The 22,621-nt window shown below is 44.8% G+C and overlaps 1 protein-coding gene across 1 annotated transcript; it reads right to left on the reverse strand.

The window, feature by feature from the left end:
- Positions 1-275: 275 nt before the first annotated feature.
- On the reverse strand, positions 276-22,306 carry crybg1a (crystallin beta-gamma domain containing 1a). The gene is made up of 19 exons (XM_056295350.1): positions 21,422-22,306; positions 20,720-20,758; positions 20,473-20,591; positions 19,903-20,080; positions 18,949-19,088; positions 17,317-17,443; positions 17,084-17,119; positions 14,799-14,965; positions 14,021-14,147; positions 13,043-13,188; positions 11,295-11,421; positions 10,670-10,699; positions 10,394-10,506; positions 8,228-8,360; positions 7,863-8,002; positions 6,826-6,949; positions 6,026-6,184; positions 4,787-4,949; positions 276-1,239 (listed from the first exon to the last, which is right to left on the reverse strand). The coding sequence occupies exons 1-19, from the start codon at positions 22,304-22,306 to the stop codon at positions 1,151-1,153; spliced, it is 3,042 nt and encodes a 1,013-aa protein (XP_056151325.1). The 3' UTR covers positions 276-1,150.
- Positions 22,307-22,621: the final 315 nt, after the last annotated feature.

Genomic DNA, 22,621 nt, shown 5'->3' on the forward strand with positions numbered 1-22,621 from the left:
ACGTGGACGCCCCTGCAGGTGCAACTTTTTAATCGGCTTAACTTTAGGCCTCTAAATTAAAAGATCTTACTCTTTAAGTAAACACAACCTCCATGTAAACAAGTTGCCACCTTTCAGTACATTTGTGGGCCATTGAAACGCGTCTCTGTTTAAACAGTGATTAACACCACAAATAGATGGGTGTAGAACGGACAACCGGTTGTGCAGACTTTGAAAAGAACACATGTTCATATTGCAGCTTTCAGCTTCTAAAACAAAAAACGATGCAAGAGAGAAAAGAAAAATCTTTATTGCGTTCATATGTAATGACTTTCACTTGAACATTCACATATTACATATTTACAGTCGCATTAAAAGACAGCGGTGGGCGTTATTACCACCAGTGCTGCGTTGAAATGAATTTCACTTAAAATCTAAAAACCTGACGCTTTTGTGCAACCTAACGCTGTAAAAAACGTTAAAACTACAGCCTAGTTAAAATATCAAAACTTTACAATCGATCATCTTTAATCTACAGCAGTAACGGTAGGAAAATATCCGCCTGGAAAAGCTTTGGAGTGTTTATGTACGTGTGACACTACTGTTGGCATGAATAAACATTTCCTTTTTTCAACGTGATGAACAGAAACAGAAATCAGACAACGCAGGTTAAAGTCGTGCGGTAGGAACAAAGGTTTATGGAGACGTATGCAGCATCAATACAGGGCTGGGTTATCTGTAAGTGCAAGGGGCGCGGGGAATACACCGGTTCTCTGATATGCTGAAATAGAAGTAAACAGGGTTGTTGTGCACAATCAAACAAACTGTCCTGACATAGCTAAATTTTTAAACGCTCAAAACTCTTTTTTTTTTCTTCTCTTTTTTTATTTTAAAGAAACCTGACGCCTTAAAGGTTTTCCGTGCCTCGGTTTTCACTGTCCCGCCTTCACGGAGAGCCGAGTGAGTGGCTCTACAAGTTTGGTCAACGGTCACACCTTTGACCAAAAAAGTGTTTTACTCTCCACAGTAGTGAACCTACATACCATGTTATAGAGCTACGTTGGCACTGAAAGTCTGTTGGGACTCAGCTCTGCAGTACAGGACCCACAGCTCAGTTGTCCCCCCCCCGGGGCCCTTCGGGCAAGGCTGCTCCCCAAGAGTTACAGTTCATTTACAGGATCTCCAGGGACCATCTTTGGTTGATTTTCCTCTCGTCAAATGTGTTGAGGATCACCTGGTTCCTGTCGTACTGTTGACCGCCTTAGAAACAAAAGAAGACATTTCACCTGGATATAATTTCTCAGATGTTTTCATTTTAATGGTCCCCGTTATGTAAAGCAGTTTCTGCAACTTTACAGACCATCACATTCAACGGGTTTTCTCAGTTGCTAAGTTCCTAAAGAACTTAGGAAATACACATTTTAAGGCTCCTTCTGATTAGGAAGCGTTACCAGACTCTTTGTGATGCATAATGCCGTTTCATTTGTTTTAGAATACCCTATTTTCTTATCTTAAAACTGACTTAATGATTTTTTTGCCTTATATTTAGATTATTTAATGATATTTACATACACTGCAGTCAAGTCAATTTTATTTGTATAGCCCAATATCACAAATTACCGCAACACAACATCCTGTCCATAGGCCCTCACAGCTTGTAAGGAACAACTCCCTAAAAAAAACCTTGAACAGGGAGAAAAAATAGGAAGAAACCTCAGGGAGATCAGCAGAGGAGGGATCTCTCTCCCAAGACAGTCAACGTGCAATGGAGGTTATGTTTACACAATTTACACAATATAACATTGAAAGAAGATAACAGAATTATAAAATATATGAAGAATATGATGAGCAGGATGCCAAGCAGTGTCCAGACGCCACCGGAACAGCCCAGGACCCAAGCCACGTGACCACCATTACCGTGTAATAACATTGGCATACATGATGGAGGTTTAATAACAGTATTATGCCTTAGGAGGTGTTATAAGTGTTGTACTTGTAGGAGGCGTAATATCTACAGATGTAATAACAGTGTTATACATGTGGGAGGAGTAATAATATACTTGGTAGGAAGTTTACTTGTAGGAGGTGTAATAACAGTGTTGTACATGGAGTAATAATGTACTTGGTAGGAAGTTTACTTGGAGGTGTAATATACTTGGTAGGAAGTTTACTTGTAGGTGTAATAACAGTGTTATACATGTAGGAGGAGTAATATACTTGGTAGGAAGTTTACTTGTAGGAGGTGTAATAATATACTTGGTAGGAAGTTTACTCGCAGGAGGTGTAATAACAGTGTTATACTTGTAGGACGTGTAATAGAGGAGTAACAGTCCCGTAATGTTTTGGGTTTTTTTTTAAATTTGTTTGGTTGGACTATTTGTTTGTGTATTTAGACAGTGGAATTATGTTCATCCCTGTTAATGTTTTGTACTTTGGTCTTTTGCTGTAGGACCCCCATCAAAAATGAGGTGATATACCTCAACAAGTTTATCCTGTTAATATATTAAACAAAGAAAGAAAATATTTTCTTCCCTTCCTTGCTGAGATACTAGGTGACATTTGAGGCTAAATTTACTGTGACCAACTAAGTCAGCAGTCAGTGGATCCAGACTGGAATCATGTAGCTACACATCTTACCTAAGGATGGCGCCATTGTGTTATGACTGAAAAGTAGTCGAACCAATAGAACCCCAGTGGCTTGAGTATTATATTTATGGTAAAATACAAAAGGGAGAGAGAGAGAGAGTGTGTGTGTGTGTGTGTGTGTGTGAAAATCTCACCTTTTTTGGTTGGTGTGTGTCCTCCTCAAACTCGGGTCCTCTATCAGAGGCCTGGGAGTTTGAGGGTTCTGTGCAGTATCTTAGTTGTTCCTAGAACTGCACTCTTCTGGACAGAGACCTCAGAAGTTGTTCCTGGAATCTGCTGGAGCCACTCTCCCAGTTTGGGGGGTCACAGTCCCTAGTGCTCCCATTATCACTGGGACTACTGTGGATTTCACCTTCCACATCTGATCTAGTTCTTCCTTCAGCCCTTGGTATTTCTCTGGCTTCTCATGCTCTTTCTTCCTGATGTTGCCGTCGCTCGGGATTGCTACATCGATCACTTCTCCTGTCTTCTGTTCCTTGTCGACCACCACAATGTCTGGTCTGTTAGCCAGCACCTGCTTGTTAGCCTGGAACTTGAAGTCCCCAGGATCTTAGCTCTGCCATTCTCAACCACCTTTGACAGTGTTTCCCATTTGGACCTGGGGACTTCCAGTCTATATTCATTAAAGATATTCTTGTACCAGCCACTTGGTTATGCCTTTCAGTTTTACACCCTGCTACTAAGTGCTAGACTGTCTCAGGGGCATCTTTACACAGCCTGCATCTTGGGTCTTGTCTGGTGTGGTAGACTCCAGCCTTAACTGATCTGGTCCTGGTCTGTGTGCTACTATGATCAGAGCCTCTGTGCTGTCCTCCAGCCTTTTCTAGCCAATGGTAAGATTTCTCTGTCTGTCTGTCTCTCTCTATATATATGTGTGTGTGTGTGTGTGTGTGTGTGTGTGTAACAGACACTCAGGACCAGATCAGTTAAGGCAGGGGTCTACCACATCAGACAACAGCCAAGATGCAGGCTGTGTAAAGACACCCATGAGACAGTCCAGCGCTTAGTAGCAGGGTGTGAAATGCTAGCTGGGAAAGCGTACACTGAAACACATAGCCAAGTGGCTGGGATAATGTACAGAAACAGATGTACTGAATACAGACTGGAGGTCTCCAAAGGAGAGACACCTCCAAAGGTGGTAGAGAATGTCAGAGGGACTTCAAGTTCCAGGCTAACAAGCAGGTGCTGGCTAACCAACCAGACATTGTGGTGGTCAACAAGGAGCAGAAGACAGGAGTAGTGATCGATGTAGCAATCCCGAGCGACAGCAACATCAGGAAGAAAGAGCACGAGAAGCTAGAGAAATACCAAGGGCTGAAGGAAGAACTAGATCGGATGTGGAAGGTGAAATCCACAGTAGTCCCAGTGGTAGTAGGAGCACGAGGGGCTGTGACCCCAAACTGGGAGAGTGGCTCCAGCAGATTCCAAGAACAACATCTGAGGTCTCTGTCTAGAAGAGTGCGGTCCTAGGAACAGCTAAGATACTGTGCTGAACCCTCAACTTCCCAGGCCTCTGGTTGAGGACCCGAGCTTGAGGAAGACACACACCACCTGAAAAAGGGTGAGAGGGAAATTGTATATATCTACTACTGCTACTTTTGGCTGCTCCCGTTAGGGGTCACCACAGCGGATCATCCATTTCCGTCTCTTCCTGTCCTCTGCTTCTCTGTCACACCAGCCACCTGCATGTCCTCTCTCACCACATCCATATATATGAGAAATGTCACTGAAATGTGGCACGTGGCCTTATGTGGCCCACATAAGGCTGTAGTTTTCACATTCACAGTTTCTCAACACTTTTCCATCCAATTTCGGTAGCATCTCAGAGAAACACAAACACTTCTGGTTGTTATGGCCGCGAATGGAGCGTTACCCCCTTACAACACATATATTCCATCCATCCACTATCTGAACCGCTTATCCTGCTCTCAGGGTCGTGGGGATGCTGGAGCCTATTTCCAGCAGTTATTGGGTGGCAGGCGGGGAGACACCCTGGACAGGCCATCAAGCCATCACAGGGAAAGATCTTAGTTCCCATACTGGGGGGTTGAACCCAGGCCGCCTGGGTGAAAAACAGGAATCCTAACCGCTAGACACACATATAGAGAGATAATGAGAAATCGTGATAGTTTCAATTTAAGGTAAGACAGATTTATTTCACCTTTGACCTCCAGGACGAGTTCAGGTTTGAGGTGGGAGTGCACTAGGCCGTCTGGGGTGATGCTCCACAGCTGGTTGCTCTTCCCTCGCTCGGGGGACATACACAGCCGGCTGCCTGCCATCACCACATTGCCTGCAGTCTCGAGCACACAGTCTTCCAACAGCTGGGCCCATGGGGGAATGCAGAGAGGGAGCCAAAGAGACACAGAGTGATGTAGTAATTATATATTCAATTATACATTTAATTGATATGCATAACTGCATTTAAGAAAGCCACTTGCTGGTTGTAAATTGCTGTGGGGATCATTTTTTAAGAGATTGGTGAAATATTTGTACAGGCCCTTCACAATTTCATGATTTCCACGACCTGATGGGTTGCATGAAAAACGGGTAAATGCTCAGAGGGTGCATATACCAGATAGATGAGCACAAAACAACACGTTAAAGATCGCAATCATAAGTTCCAACAAAGAGCTATAGTTCAATGAACGACACAATGCTGCAACTGGCTCATGAATGAACAGAGATCTATTTTGCCCCCTTGTGGTTTCATGCTGTTTAGGTGTACTGCTTCTATGCATTTCTAATAAAAATTATAAAGTTGCCATTTGAATCTCTATTAGTGCTGGGCAAAATGGAAAATATTGTGATAATCATAAGCAATCTTTACATGATATTATATCTGCTTACATATGGAAAAATACCATGTTTAAAAACTCCAACTGAAGCTCATCATGCTGTAATGTAATGTTAAGTATAATGTACAAAGTAACCTTAAGTACAATATCAAACCAAAACTAGTTTTCAAATAATATTCTTTCAAATATTATCAGACCTCATTTTGTGAGAAATGTTTGGTAATAGATTCTACTACGACTACGAGATTCGGCTGCTCCCGTTAGGGGTCGCTGTGGCGACCCTCCCATGTTTGGTAAGAGTCTAGTTGGCATTAATTTAAACAGCCAAATTGTGCATTACAACATGACAAAATTCGAGTTACATCCCAGTACAATACCACTGAAAGATGATAAAGGGATAATATTGAAATACTGCCCAGCCCTAGTCTATTATTTTGGGGTGTTTTGTGGTCCTCATCACATCACCGTGTACAGGTGAACAATGATCAAACCTGCAGAGCAGCAATACCAATGAGCATGTAATGTGAACCTCCCGTTTAGCATTTGTTTAGCTCTGCCCAGCAGCTAGTATCTTGTTTCTTTCAGCTAGTATGAAAGAATACCTTGCATGTGAGCTGCCCATCGATGTAGAGCCAAACCTGCTCCACCCCCCCAGTATCCTCCAGGGCCTGCACCCTCATCAGCTTGATGTCATCCAGGGTCCCCGTCAGCGACATCACACATCCTGTCTCCCTGCTCTGTAGCCGGAAGTACATCTGTCTCTGTCGGGTGGGATACAATACAACACAGCAAAACAAGTCTGAGACAAGGCTACAGGGCTGGATAAAGACCAAGACTAGTTATAGAGACCTAGGTCACATAACTTGAGGGTTTCTTGACTAAAGTGTTTTTTTTTATGGTAGAATTTTAGATGGTTCCACGGCCCCCAATTTTCTTCTTTTTTGGGGGGGGGGGGATTTTCCCCCCCTTTTCTCACCAATTGTATCCAGCCAATTACCCCACTCTTCCAAGCTGCTCCACCCGCTCTGCCGATCCAGGGAGGGCTGCAGACTACCACATGCCTCCTCCGATACATGTGGAGTCGCCAGCCGCTTCTTTTTCCCTGACAGTGAGGAGTTTCACCAGGGGCACATAGCACGTGGGAAAATCACGCTATCCCTCCCAGTTCCCCCTCCTCCCCGAACAGGCGCCCCGACCGACCAGAGGAGGCGCTAGTGCAGCGACCAGGACACATACCCACAGCCGGCTTCCCAACCGCAGACGGGGCTAACTGTGTCTGTAGGCACTCCCGACCAAACCGGAGGTAACACAGGGATTCGAACCAGCAATCCCCATGTTGGCAGGCAACGGAATATAGACCGCTACGCTACCCAGACACCCCCGCGCCCCCCGATTTTCATACCTGAACTAATGGGCGTAGAGATCCTATTTGCTGCCAGTTGCTGAACTTGAACCAGTCACCCACTTCACCAGGCTGGAGGAGGATCTGGCGACCACGGTAGTCACAGCCTTCATACAGCACCCACCTGGAGATACACACACTTTATTTGTAAAGCTAAACTCTATTAGCTTAGCTTGAGCAATTGGTAAATGAATAAAAAAAAAAAAAAAAGACAGGAAAGTTCTCAGTAATCCTTTAAATGACAAGCGACTCATTATGTGGAAATTAGAAAGTAATATACAAGAAGGATGGATTTGATGGATTTAATTGTAACTGGGTAATATGAATAACAAAGGGGCTTTTTATATTATATCCCTAGTTTTCTTCCTTGTCATACTGTGATGTTAAATATAATCTACACTGATTACGATGTGATTTGCAGTTAAGGCCTTGTATGGGATAAATTCATAAATCACATGTCAAACATTGAAAACCTTTGTGAAACAGGAATTAAAAGTAAGACGTTGTTGAAGTTGAACTATTAGGTGGGCATCAAACCTCATGGTGTCGGTATCACGGTTATGTTACGCAGTAGTTACCTGTTATTATAGCGCAATTTCATCTATTTCCCATGTAAATAACTTGATGTCCTGTCACTGAAAGTGTAACCAAATGATCAAATACACCTTCTGCAAAATATACTGGTAGGCCTTCACTGAATACTAAGTTGAACCATTCGACTCAAATAGTTTCCGTTTTAATATATTGTTTCTTAAGCGGGTCATCCAATGACTTAGACACATTTGATTGATAAGGCCCGTTGCAGCTCCGCAGGCTACGCTCACCATTCAAGGGAAATTTCACGTGATTACAAAATCTTTCCCCACCATGTTTTTTGTGTTTTCAGCTCAATGGTAACCAAGTTTGTGTGAAGGGAAAATATCTTGGGGTCAAAATTTGGTAGGGGACATTTTTAATCGTCTTACTATCAAGTCAAACTCCCATGCGGAATGTGCAGTAAGTTGATAAACATAAAAAAAGAATGGCGTGTTACATACATGCCTCCCACCACCACTAGGGAGCGTATGCGTGTACCCAGGCCTGCTCGTGGTAAGCTGATCATTCCATTTGATAGGACCGTCCTCCGACCCCGACAGCCCGCCTTACTGAAAAGGGTGATGGAGGGCAGGGAGAACTCCTTTGGGGGATGAAAGGGAAATTAAAGGTTGAATTTACATTTCACTCGATGACTTGAATGTTTGCATCGGTTTGTATCCAAAAATCACCAAAATAAACAACAATTACTGACAAGCTACAGTAGTACTGTAGGGCAAAAGTATATAATCAATATTATAATGTTATCAATATACTTTTGCCTTTTTTTGTAGGATATTTTGCACACAAGTGCAGACAAACCACTCACATGTCCTGCTGTCTGTACTGAGCGGATGGTGGAGTCAGTGGACAGGAAACCCATAGCCTCAGCGTTGGGGTACTCTCCCTCCTCAAGCACATACACGTTCTCTGTGAACTGGGCTCCCTCATAGGCGACCCAGCTGACACACACACACACACACACACACACACACACACACACACACACACACACACACACACACACACACACACACACACACACACACGAATGAATGAATGGTAGCAACACTACCTAATAATACCGCATACGAAGGACACATCTCTGAAATTTAGAGAACGTGCAGAATTGATAACAAGCTCAACTTTGATTGTAATACCAATTTGCTATGCAAAAAAGCCAGCAGTGCTTTTTTTGTCTGAGGAAGCTGGCTGAGCCCGGTGTCGACAGACCCCTGTTGACTTTGTCCTACAGATCTTTCACTGAATCGGTTATTACTTTTTCTTTTATTGGCTGCAGAGCCAGCCCAAGGCATAAGCGAACTAAGCGATCGCTTAGGGCCTCCACACCAGCAGGGGGCCCCCAAGAGCACTTGAACTGTCAAACACGACAGGTTGATAAATATATACATTTTTGTGTGTGTGATATATCATATCATGTTAGAAGTTCCTCTGTTCATTGTATGTCATTATTTAAGTTTCTATTTAATTTATTTAATATTGTCTGTTTTTGCATTTGAATTTTATGGAAGAAAATAATTAAATTTCTTTGTTACTGTTCTGCACTTTTGCACAGTTCAAAAGCAATTAAAAGAGTTAACTTGTTCAGTGATTGCATTGTCTGCTGGTTTATTTTAAGACTATCCATCACAGTAGTAAGTCATGACAATGGTATGATAACGATCAAGCATGGACATAATATTGTCGGTGGTGGGAGGTGGGTTTAGCGTGGGGGGTGAGGCGGGGGAGGGGGGCAAATCAAATTCCGCTTAGGGCCCCCATAAAGCCTTGGGCCGGCTCTGATCGGCTGGTATGCCTCTCTCAACCTTAAACAGAAAAATCCACTAACAAAGGTGATCAAGGTGAGAGAGAGATCCCTCCTCTGTTGCTCTCCCTGAGGTTTCGTCCTGTTTTTTCTCCCTGTTAAAGGGGTTTTTTAGGGAGTCTTTCCTTATCCGATGAGAGGGTGTAAGGACAGGATGTTGTGTTGCTGTTAAGCCCACTGAGGCAAATTTGTAATTTGTGATATTGGGCTATAAGAATAAAATTGATTTGATTTGATCAAGGTCTGCAGTAGCATCACGGGTACCCAACAGAAAAGTCTGTCTGATTTATACAACAAACAGATGTTAAGGAAAGCAGAATCCATCCTGTCTGACAGCACCCAGCCCCCTGCACCTAGAGGTTCACACCTTGCCTTCTGGTTCCCGCTTCAAATACCCAGTAGTCAAAACCAGTTGATACAAACACTCCTCCATCCCCTCAGCCATTTCACTGCTAAACTCCAACAGTAAGAGGTAATACCAGCTCCACCTTGATAAACACGGTTAACACTGTTTACTGTTGCACCGGTTTTTGTTGGCTTTGTTCTCCTCACTACATGTTGTACTTATTTGCATTTATTTGCCTTATGTGTTCTGTGGGGTGTTTGTGTGTTTGAATGTTGCTGCTGCTACACAACAATTGCCCTTCCGGGGACAAATAATAGCCTATTTGACTTGACTTGAATTTCATCATTTTTTTTGGGGGGGGGGGGATTTTGACCCTTTTTCTCCCCAATTGTATCTGGCCAATCACCCCACTCTTCCACGCTGCTCCACCCCCTCTGCTGATCCGGGGAGGGCTGCAGACTACCACATGCCTCCTCCGATACCCGTGGAGTCGCCAGTCGCTTCTTTTCACCTGACAGTGAGGAGTTTCGCAAGGGGGACGTAGCGCGTGGGAGGACCACGCTATTCCCCCCAGTTCCCCCTCCCCCCTGAACAGGCGCCCCGACTGACCACAGGACGCGCTAGTGCAGCGACCAGGACACACACCCACATCCGGCTTCCCACCCGCAGACACGGCCAGTTGTGTCTGTAGGGACGGACGCCTGACCAAGCCAGAGGTAACATGGGGATTCGAACCGGCGATCCCCGTGTTGGTAGGTAATGGAATAGACCGCCACGCCACCTGGACACCCCGAATTTCACAATATTAACCTATAATAACCTACCTGCCAGCTAGTACCCTGCAGGATCTGGGTGAGAAGTCGTCTTCCAGGGCTGCGACGCTGTCCTCCAGGGTCACGACCCTTCCCCGGAAGTTCGGCTCAGAAAATAGCAGAACCTGTAAGACAGACCACAACAGCCAAACTGAATCAGGATATACTGGCTGCCAAGGAATGCTGTTGTGTTGCAACTGCGAACACTCAGGATATAATTTGTTAGCTGTAATTTGTTAGCTGTAATTTGTTAGCTTGTTTATCCGATAACTGACTGTCCAAACTTACTTTGAATTTGCTTGTTGGCGTTGCATTGTCCTGTAAGACAGACAAAAAAAGAGGCATTATCAGCAACGTTGCACCATCAGAGCTCTTAACATCTAAAGTGTCCCTTAAAGCTGTTTTACCGAGAACCATCCTAATACTTCTGGTTCATTGCATTTAGGACAGTAGACGTGTTTTCCATCAACACCATCTCTCTGTTATGTTTCGCCAGATTTAAACCCTTACTGCCAGCCTTAAGGCCTCTAGAAGATGGCCACCTTACCTAGTGGAGGCATTCTTTTTTTTTGTGTGATCCCCCCCCCCCTTTGTCTCCCCCATTGTATCTGGCCAACTACCCCACTCTTCCGAGCTGTCCTGGTTGCTGCTCCACCCCCTCTGCCAATCCGGGGAGGGCTGAAGACTACCACATGCCTCCTCCGATACATGTGGAGTCACCAGCTGCTTCTTTTCACCTGACAGTGAGGAGTTTTGGCAGGGGGAGGATCACGCTACCCCCCCCCCCGTTCCTCCTCCCCCATGAACAGGCACCCCGACCGACCAGAGGAGGCACTAGTGCAGCGACCAGGACACATACCCACATCCGGCTTCCCACCCACAGACACGGCCAATTGTGCTGAGGCGTTCTTACTTGGAAGACGGGCTGTATGGATGAAATCTTGAAGTTGCGGGCTCCCCAGTCCTCGGGGCATCCATACAGGCCTTTCTCCAGGGTATAGACCTCTCCACTGAATCCAGGGTTCTCAAAAGCCACCCACCTGGCACACAGAACCACATAAACACACTTCCTGAAACAGACTTGGGAAATTTGTATTTCCCACTTATCTACGCACAGCGGCACACACTGTAAGTTGATATTATTGTGTTTTGTATTTCATCCAGCATTGTTTTACATGAAACTGCACGAGACTAGCGTTGTCGTTTCGCAAACGTCCAAATCACAGGTTTTAACTCAGCCCTATCGCTAACCAAACAGGGAAGTGGAGCCTGTTAGACGCAGTAAAACGATTATGCGGGCGAGGCAGATGGAGAGTAAACACTGGAAGGTCGGAGCAACATCGGACATGTGTGCAAACAAACATTTACTGCGTGTTGAAGATGTTATGCCGTTAGACCCACGCGCTTAAGGAAAGGCAAATGTCTACACACATTTCAACAGCAAAACATTGTCAATTGATCAAGGCTCAGTGTTGTCGGTTTTTATTTTCCAAAGCCATCCAGCATGCCGAATTTTGCCACGAGAGGACGCTGTTACATAACCTCGCACGAACAGGAACAACTTTTGGATCCGTGGAAACATAAAATCTGGGTGAAAACAAGTTTAAAACGATCTGCTCCTTTTAGAAAATCTGGGTATTTTTCGGGGAAAATCGGTAAAAACCGAAAACGCTGAGCCTTGTCAATGATGTACAATTTGTGTTTTGTGTTCTAAGAAAGTTACAGTGTTGAACTGATAACGGCAGTGCTTGGAAAAATTATTGGGAAGCAGAAAAATATATAAATCCATCCATCCATTATCTGGACCGCTTATTTATCTTGATCAGGCCTTTGCCGTTCTTTTTGTTGGGGGGGGGGGTCCCCTCCTTTTTCTCCCCAGTTGTATCTGGCCAATTACCCCACTCTTCCGAGCCGTCCCGATCACTGCTCCCCCCCCTCTGCTGATCCGGGGAGGGCTGCAGACTACCACACGTCTCCTCCGATACATGTGGAGTCGCCAGCCGCTTCTTTTCGCCTGACTGAGGAGTTTCGCCAGGGGGACGTAACATGTGGGAGGACCGACCAGAGGAGGCGCTAGTGCAGCGACCAGGACACATACCCACATCCGGCTCCCCGCCCGTAGACACAGCCAATTGTGTCTGTAGGGACGCCCGACCAAGCCGGAGGTAACACTGGGATTCGAACCGGCGATCCCCGTGTTGGTAGGCAATGGAATAGACCACCACACCACCCGGACGCCAGGCCTTTGCGGTTCTAACCTTAAATATCATTACCAAGTATCTTGATTTTCATGTTTGTGTCTGCTTGAGCTGGGTGCGTCTGTACGTGTGCGTGTGCTGTACACACACACATAGACACACGTGTAGTAGATCAGAGGCTTCAAGACTTGGTCATTGATGGAGGGAGAAGATTAGAGGCACACTGCCACGAAACTACCAACACACACAATAGGTATGGTGTCGACTGGCTTCCGTTCATGCTACAACTCGACAGGTATCTCCTCCCAGTTAAGACTAAGATCCCTCCCATTATTTAATAGCTGACTAATAGTCTACTAATTGCCGATAAAGTGGTGTGTAACCGCTTGCACTTTGGTAACATTTGCTTTGGTGACGGTTTGGGCTGTTGTGTAACACAGACAACCACTGAATTGTGACTTACACTCCACCAAGAACATGAACCGACTGGGTCTGGACACCAAAGCCTGTGTCTCCCATGTTTGGGACGGGCCCCAGCAAGTCCACGTTGACTCCCCGCTCCTCACAGTTCTTCTCGTTGAACAGCTTCACGTGGGGGGAGGAGAAACGCTGGAGACAAAAATCCAACAGTTAAAATACAAGTCCGTTTTTTTACAACCTGGGTCTTAGATTCTGCCATTGTGCATATTGGTTATGGTATCACTTTGTGGAGATTTTGGACAAGGGACCAATGCCGTGCACAGATTAACAACAACGCCTTACAGGACAACAGAACACGAGCATCATGTTTCAGTAGGTCAAATTTAACCCGTTATCTAAATCAGGCACTCAGAAGTGGAAAAAGAAAGAGCAAGTTATAAGCTGTTGTCCAATATTATCAATGCTGACTGCCTTGCTGAGCTACTTCCTGGTTCAACCTGCTGGAATGACCAGCCTATTCGTACCGTAGGTGGTCGTAACCACTGACTGCCTACCCAGCCAGAGCAACTGAGACGTCCTAGATGTGTGCACAGTCTATATGAGGGATTATGGGGTTTTTTTGTTGTTGGTGAAAAGACAAATTTAAGACCCGTGTTTGGTTGCCCTGTACAACTGCTGCAAAACTGTCTTGTGGTGGTGCCAAAGTCTCGAAAATGAAGCTGGTGAATAAAATGACACCATAACCAAAATGCACAATGGTGAAAACTGCAAAAATAATTTAAAAAATTAAATAAGGGAATTATTTATATTATATACTTAGTAAAAAAAAAAGAATTGGACACCGACATGACGTAGGTTCACAGCTGATACCGCAACAGTAAAGCGACTTCATACTGTGAACGAGTTTATGCAACAGAATGGCCCATGCGATGTGATTAATGAAAACCCAAAACCTACACGTTTAATAAACAACCGATAAGCAAACATCAAAACACATAATAAGGTTTCAGATGGTACACACAGACAGCAGCGGGCGCAGAGACAGGAGCCCCTCATCGTATCCGCCCCAGTCACTGCAGTGGGCAAACTCCCCCTCCTCCAAGATGTACTGCCGGCCCTCGAAGTCTGCCTCCTCGTATCCCACCCAGCTACACAGATACGACACAGAGACACGTTAGGGACAATGACAAAGTAAAACGAACACTGATAATTCATTCACAACCTTTTTATTTCACTTGCTAGTTATAGAAGTTAGCTAAACATCGGACCGTTTTCAAGCTATGTTCAAACAATTTCCCAACAACTTTGAGCAATTCGGACTATAAATCAAGAGGCTAAAGTTTATTCAGCTTGTCTGACCACTTCTCTGTTTATCTGACTGGCTATGAAATCCATCTGCAATGAGCTGGTGGATGCCGTCGTCTTCCTTATTATACCCTTCCCTTGGTCGGGCGTCCCTACAGACACGATTGGCCGTGTCTGTGGGTGGGAAGCCGGATGTGGGTATGTGTCCTGGTCGCTGCACTAGCGCCTCCTCTGGTTGGTCGGGGCGCCTGTTTGGGGGAGAGGGGGAACTAGGGGGAATAGTGTGATCCTCCCACACGCTACGTCCCCCCTGGTGATTGCCCGGATTGACAGAGGAAGTGGAGCAGCGACCAGGACAGCTTGGAAGAGTGGAGTAATTGGCCAGATACAATTACCCTAAGAAAAGGGGGGAGAAAAATCCCCCCCCCTCAAAAAAAAACAATACCTTTCCCTTCCCTCATTTGGATACCACTGAAGTAAACAGAAATACTCACAGTCCACCAAGTATCTTGAGAGACCCCACTGTACACAATGTCTTCCTCTTCCCACCATTTCCGTCCACTGGCTCTTTCTCCTGGCTATCCCCTCCCCTGAAGCTGTACACGTCACTGTCCACCTCCATGCACTCGCCTTCGAAGTTGGGCTTTTCAAAAACTAATGCCTGAATCAGAAAGGAAGGGATTAAAGAAGGGGTTAAACCTTCACTGCATTTCATTCAATGGACTTGTGTGCACGTGTGTGTGTGTGTGTGTGTGTGTGTGTGTGTGTGTGTGTGTGTGTGTGTGTGTGTGTGTGTGTGTGTGTGTGTGTGTGTGTGTGGTGTGGTGTGGGTGTCGGCCCATGCTTAACCCAGTTTGACTACACACAGAGCTCCAGATACCATTGCCTAAGGTCAAGTTCAGTGCCAGTGGAGTTATAACCACATCTCTCTGTCAGAAGGCCTTATTTACTCAACATATCTATCAGAACAGGTGACTACATGCAAGTATGAGTAGTCAGCATACACAACACAAATACAATAGAGTAGAATACTCTCTGTAAACAAAAGACCAAAAACCACAAACAAAACTAAGACTATCCTCGGAAAATATGGCTTACAGATTCTTACAAAGAGCGACATGTGATGGTGCTGTACTGTTTTGAGCTTGCCTGCAGAAACCACCAAGGTAATGAATCCTATAGGAGATAATGCACTAATGTACTCCTAGTACTACAGTAATTTTCACTGATCTAGCTCATCACATACAATCGGTTCTTCAAATATTACAAGAAACTATTGTATTCATGAGCCTTATAATGTGAGGCCTCTGTCCGTTCATCTTTCACCGCTTGTAATTCCCATTACATCCTGAGAAGTTTTACAAACTCTGCAGTGGCTTCTAACTCAGTTGTTAATACCTATATTTATACTGGCAATGGTCTAGATTGACTGCCAAGGGCCGCAGAGTTGACTCATCAACCAGTGCACCCATGATAGCAGGCTGCAATGCTTCACATCACCATCAGGATTATAGCACAGACAATCTCACTATACTTCTCACTATCCATTCTAACAGATAGATTACCATCCATCCATCCATCCATTATCCGAACCACTTATCCTGTTTTCAGGGTCGCAGCGATGCTGGAGCCTATCCCAGCAGTCATTAGGCGGCAGGCAGGGAGACACCCTGGACAGGCCGCCAGGCCATCACACAGGGCCGAAATACACACACACATTCACACCTAGGGACAATTTAGTACAGCCAATTCACCTGACCTGCATGTCTTTGGACTGTGGGAGGAAACCGGAGCACCCGGAGGAAACCCACACACACATGGGGAGAACATGCAAAGTCCACACAGAGGACGACCCAGAACAACCCCCAAGGTTGGACTACCCCGGGGCTCGAACCCAGGACCTTCTTGCTGTGAGGCGACCATGCTAACCACTGTACCACCATGTCACCCCAGATATATTTCTTTATGTGTATATACGTAGCTCTGCCTTTACAACTGCCTGTATCTATGTCACTTTCTGGAGGTGTTGTTTGGCTAAATTAAAGAAACGTGTTGATCTAGGAAACTCTTGAAACTGGGTATACTCTAATATAGCCCCCTTCTCTCTCAAATCTCAAGACAGATTTCAGTGTAGGCACTCAAACTATGTAATATAGTAATAGTGCTATCAAATTTTATTTATTTTGTCTAATGTCAGCAACAGGAACTAATGCTGAAACATCATTAGACTGGAATATCCCACTGAAATTGCTAAAAACTAAAATTCACAATTCTTTTTTTTTTGGATCCCCCCTTTTCTCCCCGGTTGTAATTGGCCAATTATCCTATTTTCTGAGCCGTCCCAGCCACTGCTCCACCCCCTCTGCCGACCCGGGAAGGGCTGCAGACTACCACATGCCTCCTCCGATACATGTGGAGTCACCAGCCGCTTCTTTTCAACTGACAGTGAGGAGTTTCACCAGGGGGGACGTGGCGTGTGGGAGGATCCCGCTATTCCCCCCAGTTCCCCCTCCCAATTGAACAGGCGCCCCGACCTACCGGAGGAGGCACTAGTGTAGTGACCAGGACACACACCCACATCCGGCTTCCCACCCACAGACACAGCCAACTGTGTCTGTAGGGACCTCCGACCAAGCCGGAGGTAACATGGGGATTCGAACCAGCGATCCCCGTGTTGGTAGGCAACGGAATAGACCGCCACGCCACCCGGACACCCCCAACAATCTATTTATCAACAGAGGTAATGAATCGATAATGATGATAGCAACTGAAAACATACCTTTACTTCATTTGGACGTTCCACCTTGATTGCTCCCTGCACAAATAGACAGTTGTCAGTTCAAGGCATTCAAAACGTGGGCTACTTTAGATAGGACCCAGATAGGATTCAGTGAGACCTATACTGGTAAAACCCACCAAAACACCAAATTAAAAAAAACAAAACATGTCTTTAACTTGAAGGAAGAGACGTGAAAGTAGGTCAGACACATTTAACACTGTAGGGAACTGTACCATGCGGAGGGCTCTGAGAGACCCGATGAAGGGCTGGGGGAAACCCCAGGACTCTGGACAGGGATACTCCCCTATCTCCAACACTGCTATGATACCTGCAAAACCCGGGTCACTATACACCAGCCACCTAAGGAGAGAATAAAAAAAAGGAGAATAGGACAGAGAGAGAGGGGGGGGGCAGGAATAGGGGCAGTGAGAGGGGGAGGGAGACATCAACACCCATTTTCAGAAACTACAAATTACAGTGCTAAGGTGCTAGGGAATTGTAATTTATGACAATGGTGGCCGTTATCTCCTTTCAATCAGTTATATGTTAATGCTACCTTGGAAATGATAAATGCAGGCTGCATACAGAATGAAGGTACTCGTTACTTTCACTTTCCACTAAAAGCCGAGCATGAAGTAAGAAGCAGCACGAGACGGCAACAGTAAACACTGTCCAATTAATAAGCACTAGTCTGCAGCGCGCATGCCTCCATAGACAGAGGAAACAGATGCAGACCCTGCACATAAACTTTCTATAACATTAGTGTCTCTGGTACCGCACAAGAACAATTAGAGCACTTAGAAGCTCTTACACCACACTTATTAACATTACCAGGCATCTTAAGCATATTAATAACTGTCTTACTGATACTATGGCTTGGAAGGTTGTATCTAGTCCCTTCTTCCTTTTTTTATATCTAAACTTAACCTATTTCTAATTACACTTTATCAGACTAGACTGTTGAGACCAAAAGATTTGCTCTAATGTGAACATTTAGGACTTGCCGCCTAAATTTAACTTTCAGGTTCATACATCCATCCATCCATTATCCAAGCCGCTTATCTTAATTAGGGTCACGGGATGCTGGAGCCTATCCCAACAGTCATTAGGCTGGAGGCGGGGAAACACCCTGGACAAGCCGCCAGTCCATCACATTCACACCTAGGGACACTTTTTTCACCGATTCACCTGACCTACATGTCTTTGGACTGTGGGAGGAAACCGGAGCACCCGGGGGAAACCCATACACACATGGGGAGAACATGCAAACTTCACACAGAGGACGACCCGGGATGATTCCCGAGGGTGGACAACCCCGAGGTTTAAACCCAGGACCTTCTTGCTGTGAGGCAACCACATTAACCACTGGACCACTGGATCATCGTGCCGCCAGGTTCATACATGTTAGATCTCAATTCTAATTTCCTTTTTTTAAATTTCTTGTGTTTTCCTTGCTATGCTATTATCAGTGTCATTTAAAAATTATATGATGGTTATTAATATTTCACGTCATCTACTAATATTAACAAGTTGGTTGTAAGTGGTAATAAGTGCCTTATTACTCTTTTATTAATCACTATTTACAGTTACTCACTATGAACAGTCACTGAGAAATTTTATACTTCGTGTGCTCAGAAAAAAATCACCAGTGGCCACCAAAGGGTTATCTACGGCAATGGAAATGAAAGCTGCAATATGCAAAGTACTAGTTTGAACAGCGGAGACTGCAGCACAAGAAGAGTCTGACTTACAATCCCAGACGTGCTGGGTCATGTTTCAATAAATCCACACCCAGGACCGCCCTGTATAAATATAGATGAATGGAAATGAGTGGCAGCTCGTGTAACTTCTGCATCAGAACTTACACGCCAGAGTGGACCTTGATGGAGCCCGTGCTCTGTGGCATCCCATAGGAGCCGATTTCTACGACGTCGTCACAGTAAGAGGACATCCTTCCCAAGCCATTCACATCAGTAAACAGGTCAATATGTGGTACGCTGTAGTCCTAGCAAATCCAAATAAAAAAACAGTCATATAAAGAATTCTATTTCTTCAAAGGAATCAGAGTCCTTTATCTGTCGATTACGTACAGATGTAAAAATAATTTGGTTTGGCACATTGCTCTTTTAGCTCACAAAACAGCAAGACAAGATTAAAAGGTACAGTATATTAGTAAAAAATATTAGATAGATAGATAGATAGAAAGATAGATATAGGTATAGATAGAAGTCACCCATGAAACCACAACCAACAAGCTCTGCATAAACTTATGAAAGTGAGAAACTGGGAGAAAAATTCCAAGCCGGGGTGTGTCCGGGTAGCGTCGTGGTCCAGTTCATTTCCTAACAACATGGGGATCACTGGTTCAAATCCCCATGTTACCTCCGGCTTGGTTGGGCGTCCCCACAGACACAATTGGCTATGTCTGTGGGTGGGAAGCCGGATGTGGGTATGTGTCCTGGTCGCCGCACTAGCGCCTCCTCTGGTCATCCAGGGCGCCTGTTCAGGGGGGAGGGGGAACTGCGGGGAATAGTGTGATCCTCCCACGCGTTACGTCCCCCTGGCGAAACTCCTCACTGTCAGGTGAAAAGAAGCGGCTGGCGACTCCACATGTATGGGAGGAGACATGTGGTAGTCTGCAGCCCTCCCCGGATCGGCAGAGAGGGTCGAGCAGTGACCGGTACGGTTCGGAAGAGTGGGGTAATTGGCCGGATACTATTGGGGAGAAAAAGGGCGAAATTCAAAAAAAAAAAAGAGAAGAAAAGAAAAGAAAACTTCCAAGCCGGGATGATAATGAGAGAAATCCATCAACAACTCACCCTAATCGCAAAGCGGATCGATCCGATCACCATAGGTGCTGTTGGAATAGCCTGGCCCATCTGGTCCAGTGTAGTTGGGGTTCCCTCCTCTGCCCACATATTCACTATGCACTCTGTAGAGCCTTCTTCAAGAGCAATGGTACGGCCCTGAAACCCGGGCTTTTCGTACAGGAGCCAGCTATTGAAAAGAGAACGACATCACACTGTGTGAGATCAACAGTTGTATGATTATGGCTGTTATTTTAATCTGTCATATGGTTTTCAAATACAGCGAGGTATATTTTTATGGCAACAGATAACTTATGTGTCATGGCAAGAAAAGGCAATGCATTGTAGTGATGAAGTGTGTATTTATTACGCTGCTTACCTTCACGAATCCATCAACTTAGCATCTCCATTCAATAAACAGAATAGATTGTTAAAAAAAACATATATATATAAACTTTTGTCTCATTCCGTCTCCATCGAAAGATCAGAAATACATACACAGGGTATGATTTTCTGTATTTTCAGAATTCCTATAAAATAAGCCTGGCTTTTGACTGCAGTGGCAAGCAGACGCTTCCCTACCATCCTCTCGTGACTCTGACGGAGATGACAGGGGACAGCTTCAACGTGGTGGCGTCCTCCATGTCACGGCAGACCTCGTAAGCCTCCCCACCAAACTCAGCATGCTTGTGTATTACAATCTGAATCAGGGAACAAATACATGTGCTTGGCATTGATGATGAAATAGATGCTTTGTAAAAGGTGAGGCAGCTTCATTTTACTCTGTCAAACAAATTCAAAAATCTGCACAATATGCATTTAACCTTACCTTTCCAGGTCTTCTGTGGAATCCCCTTATTTCAGGTATCTGTTAGGGAAGAGGTAACTTTTTTGAAATCTTGAACTTGTGCTAGAGGATAACCTTAATTTCTTTAGTACTGTAGAACGAATAGCTTGTTGCTAATCTTTAAAAAGCAAAGAATGAACACGCTGCTTGGTGTGTGTGTAGAAGGTATCGTGGCCTCTACTTTGTGCTGGTAAACACGCCTTATTTGCAGGTAGATGCATCTTATCATAACAGATGATGCAGATGTGGATCTGATTATGGAAAAGATTTCTGTACAAATGTCCAGACTAAAACAAGCTTCTTTCACCTGTTGTCACATGCAAATGTCACGACTTTTTAAAAAAAGGTTTTGGTCATGAGTTTTCAAACCTCATTAAACAAAAACTAGAAACTGTGAAACTTGAAGACAAATCACCATGGAAATAACAAGAAGGTACAAGCATCTTAAGAGGGCTGAATATTTCTGAATTGCCTCTGCGTGTTTCAAAGCCTTGCAGGTCAAAACTTATTCAGTTGTAAGAGTGAATCATCTTTCTGTTAGCAAGTGAGCCCAGTGAAGAAAGAAACATGAATGGCCCTTGCTGACAGGGAAGAGTAAAAAACACTGTCTCAAGTCAATTCATCAAAATTATTCACAAGGAAATAGATAGCAAGGGTTTTAATTTAAATATTCAAACATTTTACCTTGGTTTTATATGTAGAAGGTCCATTCTGGGAGACCTGCTGGACATAGTTGCTGGAGGGAAACCGTTCTGTTGGGCCCTTTAGGCCCAAATCAGCATTAGGACATCCTGGAGTAAGAGTTGGATCCATAACAGTACTTTCCTCAACACTGTTTTTAGTGTTAGTAGTCTGTGTAGAGCCCTGTAAAGCGTCTGTTATTCCTTTGCCCTTTATGAGATATTTCTCCAAGTGATCCAGGATCTTTATCTCTGAAAATGAGGGAAGAATGGCAGGAGAGGAGGAGCTGACTGTTGAGTCACTCGCTGCATGTTTATCCACACCCACAACTGGGTCTGCATCTGTACCTTTCCCTCTCGCATGATTTGTCCCATTGCCAGGCGGAGATAGAGTAGCAATTCCTTGTTTCCCAGGGGAAGATATATCCTGTAGCTGGCTGCTTGGAGGTTTGCTATTTGAGGCTGATGTTTCCTCTTTGCCCTTCCTGGACGACCTAGGTGAACTGAGTAGGCTGGAAAGAATGGACATCCTTTCTAATCGTGACATGACTTTCCCAGCTTCCTCTCCATTCTTTTGTACGTCTTCGTTAGCTGTTTCATTTTTTAGCTCCTCTTTGGCTGAAACGTTTCCTTCTACTTCATCAATCGATTTCATACTGTCTTTGTAAATGGCTTTGTAAATAAGACTTTCTTCAGTTCCAGCACGTTTTGCCAAGCTCGCTCTCTCTCTATTAGTGGCCTTTTGTTTTAGCACCATAGCTGGCGACGGGTCCCTTAAACCTTTGCCCTTTTTTCGCAAGCCAAACTGGAACTCTTCTGGGTCAAACGCTTTCTCAAAATGGTCTTCCCTGATGGCGGGCATGGCAAAAGGTGGAGATGGGGTTTTCATATGACTATGCTTTTTTGGAGGTAGTGAAAAAGGAACTCCACCTTCTTTGATGCTCCTGATGAACTCATCATAGTCCTCTAATTCTAGGGTTTCATCCTCACTTGCTGTGGCATCTGGTCTTCTCTTATTTTCCTTCTTCTTTTCACATTTGGAATGATGTTCCACATCCAACCAGCTAGATGGTGTTTCCTTCTTCAGCTGAAGAGCCTGAGGAGGACTTTTTTTTGTGGCAGAGAGCGAATCAATACCTTTAGGGATTGTTTTTGAATGCTTTGGCAAATGAATGATGACCAAGCTGTCCTCTTCTCGACCTCT

The sequence above is a fragment of the Lampris incognitus genome, chromosome 16 (assembly GCF_029633865.1).
Source record: "Lampris incognitus isolate fLamInc1 chromosome 16, fLamInc1.hap2, whole genome shotgun sequence".
Classification (NCBI taxonomy): Eukaryota; Metazoa; Chordata; class Actinopteri; order Lampriformes; family Lampridae; genus Lampris; species Lampris incognitus.